A 12,946-nucleotide genomic window follows, 5' to 3' on the forward strand; every position below is an offset into this window, starting at 1 on the left:
CGAGCCGCGTTGTTAACATTTTTTACAGACATAGACTTTCGCGAAAGCGAGGTCAACATTCAAGAGGGCTCGTACGCCTTATTGTTATGTTGTTGTTTTTCAGTTGTATTTTTCAGAAGTGTCGATCAAATGTGGTAAAATTTTATGCAGGATGTATGAATATAGCAATTTTAACATTACTAAACAATTAATTCGTCGTTGGTGGAAACGAAATGGCAGATTCTACAACCTCCGTATCATTGGTATGTTTTCTAAATATAATTAAGTTGGTTTTATCTGATAAAATTTTTATAGGAATGTAGTTTACTGCCATCACACATTTGAACTCTCTGGCGACGGAACAAAAAAATGAAGGGATTGTTGGGAATCGAAAGGACCAGTAAAAAAGCCCCTACGTTGACCCCGCTAAAACTCTTTCAAAATGGCAATAGATACTACCTCACTGTTTAAATTAGCTGAAAAGTCTGGGGAGTATTCAGATAACTCAAACTCTAATTTGTAAGAGGCTTCGTTGTCTATTTCAGGCACAGGGATATCCTCTTGGCGTCTTTTTAGACGTAGAGATTCTGATTTCTTGACCCTGGGTTTTTTAAAGCTCGTTGAAATCGACTTTATTTTTGTTTATATTTTGATTTTATATTTGAACGATTTCAAAATGTTTCTTTAGCAGTTGTTCTCTGTTTGTCTTATAAAGACCCAGAAAGTTCCCAAATTTTCGCCTCCAAATTAATTCTCTACGACAGAGGGAAGTAAAGGGATTATCTTCTCCTTATATGGTCCTCTTTTGGGCTCCTTCAACGTGTAAAGTAAGTTTTTGCCTTTCCAAACGGGGGCTGAAGGTCTAAAGAAAATAAGGGTTATCATAAACTTATATCATGAATGGTTTTAAATATTTGTTAAGATCGATGTTCCAAACTTAAGATTTTGATTGAAGTCATGTGTTATAAATTTAACTCAAACAAGTTTTATACGACCTTTCCTGACCTTTCGCGAGAACTGCTGCAATATTTAAATTGTTTAAATTGTTGATTAATTTTTACGGAAGATGTTTAAGTTTTAGGATTGGAGTTGCCGGGAAAAGCAAAAATCTGTTGATTTTTAATAATCGATATAATTGAAAGCTCTTCCATGGAATTTAAACGTTTTTTAGAAACATATCTTCAATATAGTGATAAAGCAAAGCTTTGGGTAGACATGGGTAATGAACGGTGTACTAAATATTGAAGCAGTCCTCGAGAAATAATCAAATAAAACATGTACGGTGAATGCGGTGAACTTTACTTTTCAAATCACCATTTATATTTTGACTTCATTTTCTTTTAGTTAATACTCCTTTACGACGGCCATGGATAAGTCAATCGAACATGGAGGAGGGCGTAAGAAGAGTTTTGGGCGTGGTTTTGATTTCATGATGTATAACGTGGATGATATACCGCCATGGTATTACACTATACTCCTCTCACTTCAGGTTGGTGTAATCTGTTATAGACCTTCAATGTCAATTATAATGAAATATTGATTTATCACTTTGCTAGATAAGCCTAGTCTCATTTGCAAAGCACGCGCTTCCTATCTCCCAAATAGGAATGAAAGTCTACCTGGAGCCATCAAGTCATCTTTATAATCAGGCTGTTTTTTAGCTTTCCTGAAAAAACTCATACTACAAACTTTTTTGAAAATCAAAGCTTTGGAGACAAACAGCATTGCGAAGATATACCTTTTAAAACAGATATAAAGCTCAAGAGCCTAAGATCTAGAGCGTCAAATGTTTACATTGTTATCTAAAAAATCTTGTACCTTGAAAATATATATCATTATTTGCACAGCATTACATGACGATGGTGGGATCAACTCTGGTCATCCCCATTCTTCTTGCTGGTCCTCTTTGTATTGGCGACAACCCTCTTGCATTGAGTGAAATCATCAGCACTGTTTTCCTGATTTCTGGGATAGCAACTATCGTCCAATCCTGTGTTGGCACCAGGTGGGTTCGCTGATTTGAACATTTATTTTTATTTTTTGGATATTAGTACCATCGGAAGAGATCATATCAGCTTCCTCCCTATTATGCTATCACTAAAATAAGTCACGAACATCACTTGCCTCGTATTCAAACAATATCCATGGTGATCACGTTCCTTAAGACATTAAATGATTTTTTAATGAATAGAAGGTAGTTGTAATAAAATCCGCTTGGAGTTAATCACCATGGCAATAATTTCAAAACGAGGCAAGTGATGTTCATGAAGTAATTAATGAAAAGGTCTATTGGTTTAATTTATAGCGTACTTCAGTTTAAAAACAACTATGTTTAACTATGCTTTCCTTACATCTTTTTGCACTTTAAAGTTATATCATGAAACAGCGTTGAAACGTGAAAGTATGGACTAGGCATCATCGAATTCAACTCAAAACAAATTTATCTTCTCTCATCTTTCACTTTAATTCAGGTTACCTATTGTCCAAGGAGCTACTGTCGCATTCTTAGGACCAACCATCTCAATACTGAACCTTCCAAAATACAAATGTAACAATCCCTCGATTGTCTCAGTATTAAGCAACTCGACTGGTCCACTCAACACGACTATCAACTCGTTACTTGTCAACTCGACTATTCTTCCCTTTTTATTCAACTCGACCATCGATCCCTTGTTATTGAACTCGATAATTTCCAACATTACCTTAAGTAATTCAACATTACTAAACACCACAAGTAAGTATTACCAGCCTTCATTATTTAGTCTTGAGAGCTTGATACATTTTCTAATTGAATTGCTTTTATCAAAATAGTTTCTTTCAAATAAGAACATTTTCCAACGTCGGAAATTTGAAGAATTCTCTAACCTACTCCCAAGCTTTTAGTTAATTAACAAAACAAATGTTATGTTGTTTAAGGGCGTTGCCCTCCTTGGAGGGTCTTTGCTCTTTGTTACACTTGACTAAACTTACTGGTTCATAATCTTAAAGTGACAAGCACGACTACAACGACAAAGACACCAACAACGATTTTCACTACAAGCACAACAACAGCTGCTCCACTTCTGATGGTGGAACAACATGATTGGAGAGTGGGAATGCGAGAAGTGAGTATATATTGTAGGCTGTTCTTAAATAAAAAATAAAGGATCCCTGAAGATTTTTAGCTATATTTTTTCTATTAGTAAAAAATTCATGATTAAGTATACGATGCTATGTAAGAACTTCTGTTGAGGTTCAATTTTTTGGCACTTTGAGGCTCAAATCTTTATTATTCTGCTCTTAAGGCTAATTCGAAGCCTGATATTGTTACTTGTACCTTTTGCATGTATGTTGCAATGAAATGATCTTACGTTTGCTGTGATTCTGTCTGTTGACCAGCCATAAGAAGAACCATTGGCATCCAACGGCTTATTTCTCATAAAAGGTTAACTTCATTTTTTTCAAGATTCAAGGTTCTATCATGTTGGCATCATTATTTCAAGTTGTGATTGGAATGACTGGTATTATTGGATTTCTCATGCGATTCATTGGTCCTTTGACCATCGCTCCCACAGTCTCACTGGTTGGTATAGCTCTCTTCGAATCTACTGGTGACTTTGCTGGCAAACAGTGGGGTATCGCTGCCTTGTAAGTTTTAGATTCTTCAAGAACATTAAGGTTTGATCCCTTTCTTTAATTTTTTACGGTGCTTTAAAGTCTGTAGTTCTTTTGATTGATCGTTTACTTTAATAGGATGAATTTTCGTGGGATTAAATTTTAAGATTTCGCTATTGGGAGACAATATTTCACGATTGTGTGCCTTTTGCTTCCAAATCATACATGTTGGTTGTTGAAATACGCATTATTAGCGCTTCTTTGATGCCAGTAAGCATTTAAAAGTAATTTATTTGACAATTTTGTGTTTTTTTTTCAATATTTTGCGGATAAGGCCTTTTCGAAATTCCATTGGGACTTAATTTCATCCCGTAGTAAGTAAGTAGTCATCCTGAAATCTTAAGTTTAATTTTAATGCTGAGCAGTCAAAGATGTTTTTTTTTGTCTTTCCTTTACAAGACATCAAAATCTCGTTTTATAGACTTATTTGTTTATAATGGAAACATTGACTTTTTCTCATTATTTGTCATCTCGTTATAGGACGGTGTTGTGTGTCATTTTATTCTCACAAGTTCTCGGTCATCGATTCTCCTTCTTCAATTTATTCCCTGTAAGTTTACGTATATAAAATCCATGGGGTCACCCCCCCCAGGAAGATAGGGAGTCAACTTTTGCCCTGGAGGGGGGAGTGAATATTTTCACCTTGATGGGGGGACTAATGCGAATGGGGGATTTCAGGAAATTTTGGGGGTAGAAAGTGCAAAGATTAGGTATAATATTTCAAATAGTTAATTAAATGTGTCCATATTTCCAGCATTTGTCCATTTATTGCAGGAAATTCTTATTTTTGTTAAAATATAGCTAATCGGTTTGTCACAAAAATATTCTTCCAACAGGTGGAACCCCGTAAAAAGGGTAGATAGGGGGAGAAGACCAAATGGGGGTGAAATCGCCATGAAATTATTATTACGATAATTATTACGGGATAACATCAGTTTGTATAATTTGTCCCTCCTATATATTTGCTTATTTTCTACTGTTTGAATTAGTCGTCTAGCATGTAGGACCACACATCGAATGGGGAATTGTAACACTTTTTTGCCGTATGCGAAATGTGATTTATCCATTGTCTCCTGCATAATCTGAAGAGTTTACGAGCTTTTCAACTGTGAGAGCCTCTCGTAATTTCGTAAGATGATAATAATCAAATACTGTAATTGGTTCTTATCTTTCATTTTATTGGTTATAGTGGACTCGAAAACTTAACATCTTGACGTCTCTAAAGTTTTTATTTTGAATTTTTCATCCAAGCAGGTGATTTTGGCGATTTTCACAGCATGGGGTGTTTCCGCTATTATTACCATTGCTGGAGGCTTTCCCGAAGACTCACCAGCACGAACGGATAAACGGATTTCCGTAGTCTACGAAGCGGAATGGATACGCGTTCCATATCCAGGTACACAAGCTCCTTTCATTACTTTTTTAACATCAAAAAGGTTTTTCTTGACTTCTACACATTTTTTAAGAACGTCCAAAGTTTTTGTGGCCTTCGGATTCTCTTACCTTCTTGAGTTTGAAGCCTAAAATGCTTAGAAAATGTTCTTATTTTCACCATTTTGTGAGTATCAAGGTCCAATTTTCTAAGAGATTGGATGTTTTAGAGTCCGAAAAGCCTTAATGTTCTTAACATGTTCTTATTTTTACCATCTTGTGAGTATATTTTTGTTCATTTCCCTAAGAAATTGGGTGTTTTAGAGTCTATAAAGCTGATAAAAAAAGTGAAAACTAAAAATTTAATTTTATTCATTGTTTGACGTTTCGGTGTCTTCTTTGCATCATGATCACAAGTATAGTAAAAAAAAAACAAAAATGAATTTCAATTTACAACATTCAAAAAAAAATCACAAAATTAACCCTATTCGTACTAGGGGGGGCTCTTTCTGTTCGGAGGTCAAACTATTGGTAATAGGTCCTGAAATAATAGAGCTTTTGCCTTGAAATTTTCTGTAAATTCCTAACTTTTATTTAGCTTCAAAATAAAAAAAAATTTGACACCTAAAGATTTTCACACCTTGAGCATGATGACATTTCTGACAGTAAGGTGTCACAAAAATTGACACTTTTCCAATACAAATTTATTTTTAATGTCAAATATATCGTTTAAACCGTAATTTATTGAATATTTAGGATAAAATAAGCATTTTAAACTCAGGCAACTTTTTTCTAAAGCTTTTGTTAGAATACAATTGTAATTTATAAGAACAAAGGAAATTTCCGGTTTTTGCTCACTTTGGGCATGATGAGTGACGTCATCAAAAAATTCTTTTGTCAAAAGTTACCTTACGTGACAAGGATCTTGTGTGCCAAATTTCATCCAAAAATACCCACTAGATCAAAAGTTAAGGGGTGGTACAGGAAAAGCCCCCCCCCCCTAGTTCTGAACCGCCCCTAAAAGCCTAGTTTGAATAGGGTTAAAAAATTACTACCAGGTAATTACAAGTTGTTAAATTTCACAAAGGAACGTCTATAAAGCCTTAAAATGTTCTTAACTTGCTCTTTATATTTTGCCATCGAAGCCTTTTGTTCTCTTATATAGTTTGTCCTCATAGAAAACGTGTATTTCATTTCTTTTAACAACAACATATACTCACGATATGAAGTGAAAAAGAATTTTTCAAATGATTCAGGCCAATGGGGAATGCCGACAGCTCACGTTGCTGGTGTCTTTGGTATGATTGCAGGTGTGTTTGCCTCGATGATCGAATCAATAGGAGATTACTACGCATGCGCAAGGATAGCAGGTGTGCCTCCACCACCCAAACATTCGGTGAATAGAGGCATTCTTTGTGAAGGATTATGTTGTATACTAGCTGGTGCATTTGGATCAGGCAATGGAACGACATCTTACAGTGAAAATATTGCAGCAATGGGTATAACAAGGGTAAGAAAATTTTCTATTTTACAGTTGGCTCTCTAATTAAATTTTCAAGGGATAGAATCTTCTTTGAGTTTGAGATAGATTCGGAGGAGTATTTTCTTTATCATTTTTCATGTTAAGGGACTGATGTTTCGAATTACAAATGCTCGAATATAAAGGTTCGAATTAGAAAGAGTTGATTGGATTTCTATTGATTCCTTTCCTGCGCTTTCAACAGCATTCACCTATCTCACCTGCCCAGTTACTTAAACCTTGTTTCCCTTCTTCACGGTAATATTTTTTCATAACTTTAGTAGAAATCTTTTAATAAACTTTCCGTAAAAACACTCAATAAACTAGAGTTTATCGAGATGATTTGCATCAATCCAGAAAATCTTACATGGAAAATCACGGCATTGGGCTTTTCCAGAAAAAAACCGTGGACCCCCTGTTGAGGAGGTCCAACCTTTTGTGACCTACCTACCCCCTTGGAATTCCAGGCAATATTAGGATCATACCCTCTGGAATTCCGAATTTTTACAAATTTTCAATCATTATCCCCTTGGAATTCCGCTTATTTTTGACGGATTTTCGTCTACCCTTATGGAATTCCGCTGCGTTTCAAACCTTACCCCCTTGGAACGGAAATGGACCTCCTCAATGCACGATTTTTTTCTGGAAAAGCCCATTGTATGCAGGGAAAATGAAAATATGATTCATAAGATTATCAAATCAAAATAACATATCTTTCAAGGTTGCCAGTCGACGTGTTGTTCAAGTATCAGGTGTCATCATGATTCTGTTGTCCATCCTTGGCAAGTTTGGTGCAATCTTCACATTGATTCCTGACCCTGTGATTGGTGGAATGCTTTGGAGTTTGTTTGGTTTCATCATCGCTGTTGGACTTTCCAATCTTCAATTCGTCAACTTGAATAGTTCAAGAAATCTTTTTGTTTTGGGATTCGCTTTATTCAATGGAATGGTCGTACCAACCTGGATCGTCAAAAATCAAGAAGCTATTAACAGTAAGTTAATTGAATTGTATTTTTGTTCATTTTTGAAGTACTCTAGTAATTAAATCTAGTTAAATGAACAAGTGGTATAGGGCTTTTCTTGAAAAATTTTGTTCATTGAGGAGGGGGTGGTCTGAGTAGGTATTCACGTTTAACTTCTGCTTGTGCTTCTATGCAAACAAAAGTATGTAAATTTAATGCAATAAAATAGCATATCAACAGAGTTTGTGACCCTCCTATCATAATATACTTTTTCTCGTCTTACAGCCGGAATTGAGGAAATCGATCAAGTCTTATTCGTTCTTCTTAAAACTAATATGGCTGTCGGAGGGTTGACAGCTGCCATCTTTGATAACTTGTTGCCAGGCAGCAAAGAAGACCGCGGCTTGTACGCATGGAAAAGTATGCAAGGTTTTGATGGCAGTGCTTGCCGTACGTACGATCTACCTTATATTCAAGGATTCTTAGACAGACACAGTTGGGTGAAATACATCCCTTTCTTACCGCACAATAAACAACGTAAAATATCAAGGTCAAGTGAATTACAAAATTTTGATTTACAATCAGATGAAATTGCTATTTGAGGAATTTGTAAAAAAATAATTGCTGGTATGCATTCAATACACCTTTTCGACCGTAGCCGCCAATTGCCGTGCGGGCATTTTTTTGTCCGTTTTACCACCCTAAAACCGTCCCACTCTTTTATCGCACCTATAAACAATAGAAAAAGGTGTAAAAAAGAATTGGATTGAGTTTAGGGGGTACTTAAATAAGAAAGTGGTACGCGCCTGACCCCGTGACTATGGTCGAAAAGGTGTATACTATTTAGTCATTTTTATTTTTCACTCAATTTCTTTGTACATAAGTATTTAATCATACAGTATCAGTTTTGTAAATTCCAATACCAAACCAAATACCTCCTTTTCTATGATGTGACATGAATATTACCACTACTGGAGTACAAATTATTTTTTTATAAGCAACCCCAATATTCGGCTCAGGGCTGAAGTTACTATGGATTTTAAGTATTTTAGTCAAAAAATTGCTTATGGATTTTGAGCTAAAAAAATGTCTAGCAACCTGAAAATTTCTAGCTTTTTATCTCGTTTTATGTTCAAAATACCTCAAACTAGGTATTCGAATACCATCGGTACACATTATAATGCCAATCAATGACGAAAATGTTTCTTTTTAGGGATTTTTGGTTGCTTTCCCAGTTAATGTTCAGTTTCAGGGCTAGGTGGGCAAGGCAAAGTTGATCAATATTTTAACCATTCTCAGGGCTGGACCCTTTGCAACTCGGTTGCTTATAAAAAAAGCGTAGTGATTGATCGCTGAATAATCTCTGATGATGATATTACTTGAATTAGAACTGTCAAATTCCGCAACGTTGTGAAATTCAGATTCGTATCTTTTCCGTTGTAAAATCTGACATAACCCTTACCTTAAAATCAAAAACGAGGGTCATGTACGAGATCACAAATCTTGTGCATCATATAGAACAGACTTAAAGTAAACTTCTCAGCTAGAGATTTTTCACAATCGTTCTTGTCTGTAAGGCTATACTTTATTTTCAAAAAGCCTGATTTTGCTGCGTGTTTTCGAGAAAATTGATCGACTTGTAAATTTTCAATTGGAAGTGTTGCGTAGAAAAGCAGGGCATTATCGAAGTTATGCATAACTTTAAGTTTGTTAATTCATCAGGAGTGATATCCTTTACTAACAAGTATGTTTTACTTGAAAGGGTTGATTTTGTCACATTTAAAATAAAGTACGTGATTTGAACTTCCTCAAACTATAAAAGACGATAAATCTCTATTATTTGACACCTAATAAGGCTCAAGTGATTTTGTGTCAAAAAATTTTCTCCATATATAGCAGAAAGACATTCAACCTACTCACGAAAGAATTTTGTCTGCAAAAATATTTTTTGCCATTCAACCTAGGATGTGGCTGAAGATTCAAGTCATTTTCAGAGTCTCATCTAAGGACTTTTTCTTACACTAAAACGTGCCTAGAAGACATCAAGATATCAAGATATTTCTCATATATTTATCATATATGTACAACATTTACAAAATAGCACTTTCATTGCTTATGCTTTTGAAAGGCTCAACCATATCTTTGTTGAGCCGTCAAATTTTCAATGTTCATGACGTCATCTTTATTTCTTTCATTTTCCTCTTCTTTGATTACTGATCTTTCACTTTCACTGTTTTTCAACGTCAAAGGTTTGTACAAAAGCTGGTTACCAAAGTTCGGATTGAATTCGTATTTACAAGAGTTTAGCTCGTGTTCTGTGAAATAATGTCCTGTTTTGTTATGGGCGGCGGCCCCAAAACCACCATTAGCTGCATAAAAGTCGCCTTCCATTCGCCATACACTAAAGGCGTAACTTATTTTCTCTTGTGCTAGCATGAAATCGATTTGCTGATTGGAAGTGTTCTGTTCATCACATTCTAAGACTTTGCTCAAAAATTCGATATACATGACCGCAAGTTTTAGAGTTTGTATTTTGGAGAGTTTATCTGAAGGTAGTGTAGGGATGATTTTGCGAAGAGAATTGAAAGCTTGATTCAACGCTTGAGTTCGTTGTCGCTCGCGGATATTAGCAATCGCGCGCTGTGCTTTCGGCTCTTCTATTTCATTATCAAACATCAGGTTAGATTGTTGTGTTTGTCTCCCTTCATCCTGTACACTTCGGTATAGCTGCGTTTGGCTGGAATGCACATTGTTTTGGTTGCTGAATTATCAAATCCGTCAAAAGGTGTTTTACGTTTTCGTTGGTTTAGTCCAGTCAAATAATTCCCCATATTTTGATATGCTCCAATTCCACCATAACCATTCACTTCTGTAGTATAATGATTTATAAACATTATGTTTTCCAATTTAAGTTGGTTACAAAAACAATCCGAACCAGAAATTACTAAATTAAACCACCAAAAATTGGCTTGTTAAAGACTCAATATGAGCAATAAAGATTTAGCGTTTTATCTCCAGGCTTTAGTAGTCAGTCTTTCCTTCTTAGTTCTTCTCTCCCTTCTGAACTAATCATTGACGTGACGTTCTAGTTTTAGAAAACATTCGCTTTCAAGATGTGATTTTTTTCATCGCCAAAACCGAAGAAATGATATAAAGATTAAAAATCTTGGTAACCTTTTATAGAGAGATCCTTAACCAAAGAATGCTATTTCGAGCTTTATAAAATATGGTGTATTAAGTGAAGTTGATTTGAACAAGCGAGTCTGTCCCCAGACGAATGTGGGTGTCACTTGCGTTGTCCCTAGCCGGACAATGGGGAGCCATTAGTTGGCACCATTGTCTTCCAAGCCCGAGGGGCTAGACACGAGACTCCTGGATTGGAAATGAAGCCATTTATTTCCCATTTCAAACGCGTGACCCACGTGGTTTTTACACAAACGCTAGATTGAATCTAAAACATATCGCCAGAAAAGAAAATAGGAAAGTGCTAGATTAATCTGTCATTATAATTACGGCGCAAATCTTAAGGTGATTTTCTTGCTTGAGAAAGGTTGAAGCTTCATCTCTAGCCCCTTCGTGGCTTAAAACTCAGTGGTGGGCACGGTGTTGTTGCTAAACTTTCCACGTTATTTTAGTATAAATGAATGAGACACGATTTTTAATGAAAAAGGCAATTTTTGCCTTAACGGGAAATATTTCCCGAACGGGAAGGTGGAAAACTTCCTGAAATGGCTAAACTTTCCAAATCGGGAAGTTCACCAGTTTCCCGATCAGGAAAGTGGCCTCTGAGCACTTCGGAAATACCTGTGAAAAGTTAAAAACTTGTCCCTCTTGTAAAGGAGGGAAAATAAATGATATTCTTCGGGTAGTTAAGAAATCCATCGGGTAATCGCTTCTTGATTCTACTTTTCCCTATTCCCAATTAAAAATTTCCCTATTTGGAAACTTTTCTTGATCGGGAATCAAAAATCTGCTTTGTTTACAAAAATTCTATTTTCCGTTCGGGAACGATGAAAAGTTCTTGACCGAAAACGATGAAATTTTCAATCTGAAAACAGTTTCCTTTTCGGGTTATTTTCACCTTCCCGTTCGGGAAATACTTCCCGTTAAGGCAATAGCTGCCTTTTCATGTAGTGGTACCGACTGATGTGCATTTTTTTTAAAAAAACCTGGAGGATCTGCAAAGACTGTGAATTAACGATTTCAGTCCGGGACCCAAAATATTTGTGCCCTTTTAAATGAAAGCTTTGTCTGGAAGCGTGTTCTATAATTTCCGTAGAAGGGAGAGTGATATTGTGGGTGTAGGAAAAATAGTGATGCAAATAAAGAAACATCATTTAAGTACCTGGTATAAACCATTTTCGTTCATCTCTCTTGGATTTACTGTTCTAGATACCTGTTCTCATAAAACTTATTCTTGATAATCTCGGAAAGCTTTGAATATCACTTTGTCAGGGTTTACTGTCTAATTGTAAAACCAACTTTTCAAGCCTGGAATTCTTTTTGGTAAAGCTCTTCTTTTCTTTCAAATTCAATTACTCAGGTAAGTTATGGCATGACTCAAAAACCTGAAAATTAATATAATTTTTGAAGACCATTAGCCGGCAGAAAATAAGCAAACCAATGATTTAACTAAGTATACCATGTGGAAGTTCCCCTGTAGGGGTGTTACCTAATTGTTTACGCCCTCATTTTCGCAAAAAACCGCAAAAACCAAAAAGTGACTGACGTCAGCAAAACTTGATTTTTGAATAACTCCAGTTTGGCTAAAGGTAAAAACATGAAATGTGGACTAAAGCTGCACATCACTACTTATTTTGAAATTTTACTGACATCAGTAAATCATTGGTTTCCTCATTTTCTGCTGGCTAATGGTCTTCAAAAATTATGTTAATTTTCATATTTTTGAGACATGCCATAACTTACCTGAGTAACGCGATTGTGTTATTGTATTTAGATTTAGGTTCTGATAACCACGGAGCTTTCTTGATATCGTGATTAAATAGGTGGAGAATACAATATTTAAATTTTCAAGTTATTAAAAATAGGCTATCTATATTGAAAACTGGCTTACTTGCAATCTGCGCTAGTAGGAAATACGAGGCGATGAAAACCGGAAAATAACAATTCATTTGTTAGAGTATCATATCATGACAAGAAGGTTTTGTTTATTAATGTGGTTGTGAAAAGTGTACAAGTGTGTTATCTGTCTGCTTCCTGTATGACTGCAGACAACCACAGTCTCCTAGAACACTTGTCGTACAGTCTACGGATGATGACTAACTGCAGTGCACCCTTTTCTCAGTTGTCGTTTAGAATGAGGTATTCTACCATGAAAAAATGTTTTTTTTTCTAAATACTAAGACTCCTTTTTTTACTTTTTCTGTCAAACCATCCTCGGTGGAAATAACATCTTTCAATAAATTTCCAAAGAAACGTACAAAAGTCATCTTTCAAAATG

General features: G+C 35.6%; 2 protein-coding genes across 2 annotated transcripts; one reads left to right on the plus strand and one right to left on the minus strand.

Moving 5' to 3' along the window:
* The first annotated feature begins 103 nt into the window (after positions 1 to 103).
* On the plus strand, positions 104 to 8,450 carry LOC136823255 (solute carrier family 23 member 1-like). The gene is made up of 11 exons (XM_067079434.1): positions 104 to 242; positions 1,324 to 1,468; positions 1,827 to 1,984; positions 2,451 to 2,713; positions 2,968 to 3,083; positions 3,425 to 3,606; positions 4,114 to 4,183; positions 4,888 to 5,029; positions 6,261 to 6,514; positions 7,245 to 7,515; positions 7,771 to 8,450. Exons 2-11 carry the CDS (start codon positions 1,346 to 1,348, stop codon positions 8,085 to 8,087), a joined length of 1,896 nt encoding a protein of 631 aa, XP_066935535.1. The 5' UTR covers positions 104 to 242; positions 1,324 to 1,345; the 3' UTR covers positions 8,088 to 8,450.
* Positions 8,451 to 9,535: 1,085 nt separating this feature from the next.
* Positions 9,536 to 12,935, minus strand: LOC136823240 (twist-related protein-like). The gene is given in 3 exon segments (XM_067079420.1): positions 9,536 to 10,209; positions 10,212 to 10,453; positions 12,878 to 12,935. Coding segments are annotated over 3 exon segments (894 nt in total). The 3' UTR covers positions 9,536 to 9,615.
* Between the last annotated feature and the right edge of the window lie 11 nt (positions 12,936 to 12,946).

The sequence above is a fragment of the Clytia hemisphaerica genome, unplaced genomic scaffold (assembly GCF_902728285.1).
Source record: "Clytia hemisphaerica strain Z4C2 unplaced genomic scaffold, Clytia hemisphaerica genome assembly, whole genome shotgun sequence".
Taxonomy (NCBI): domain Eukaryota; kingdom Metazoa; phylum Cnidaria; class Hydrozoa; order Leptothecata; family Clytiidae; genus Clytia; species Clytia hemisphaerica.

Coding starts and splice junctions, on each gene's coding strand:
- LOC136823255 (XM_067079434.1), top strand. CDS start 1,346: ATGGATAAGTCAATCGAACATGGAGGAGGGCGTAAGAAGAGTTTTGGG. Junction 1,469..1,826: donor CTATACTCCTCTCACTTCAG/GTTGGTGTAATC, acceptor TTATTTGCACAG/CATTACATGACGATGGTGGG. Junction 4,184..4,887: donor CCTTCTTCAATTTATTCCCT/GTAAGTTTACGT, acceptor TCATCCAAGCAG/GTGATTTTGGCGATTTTCAC.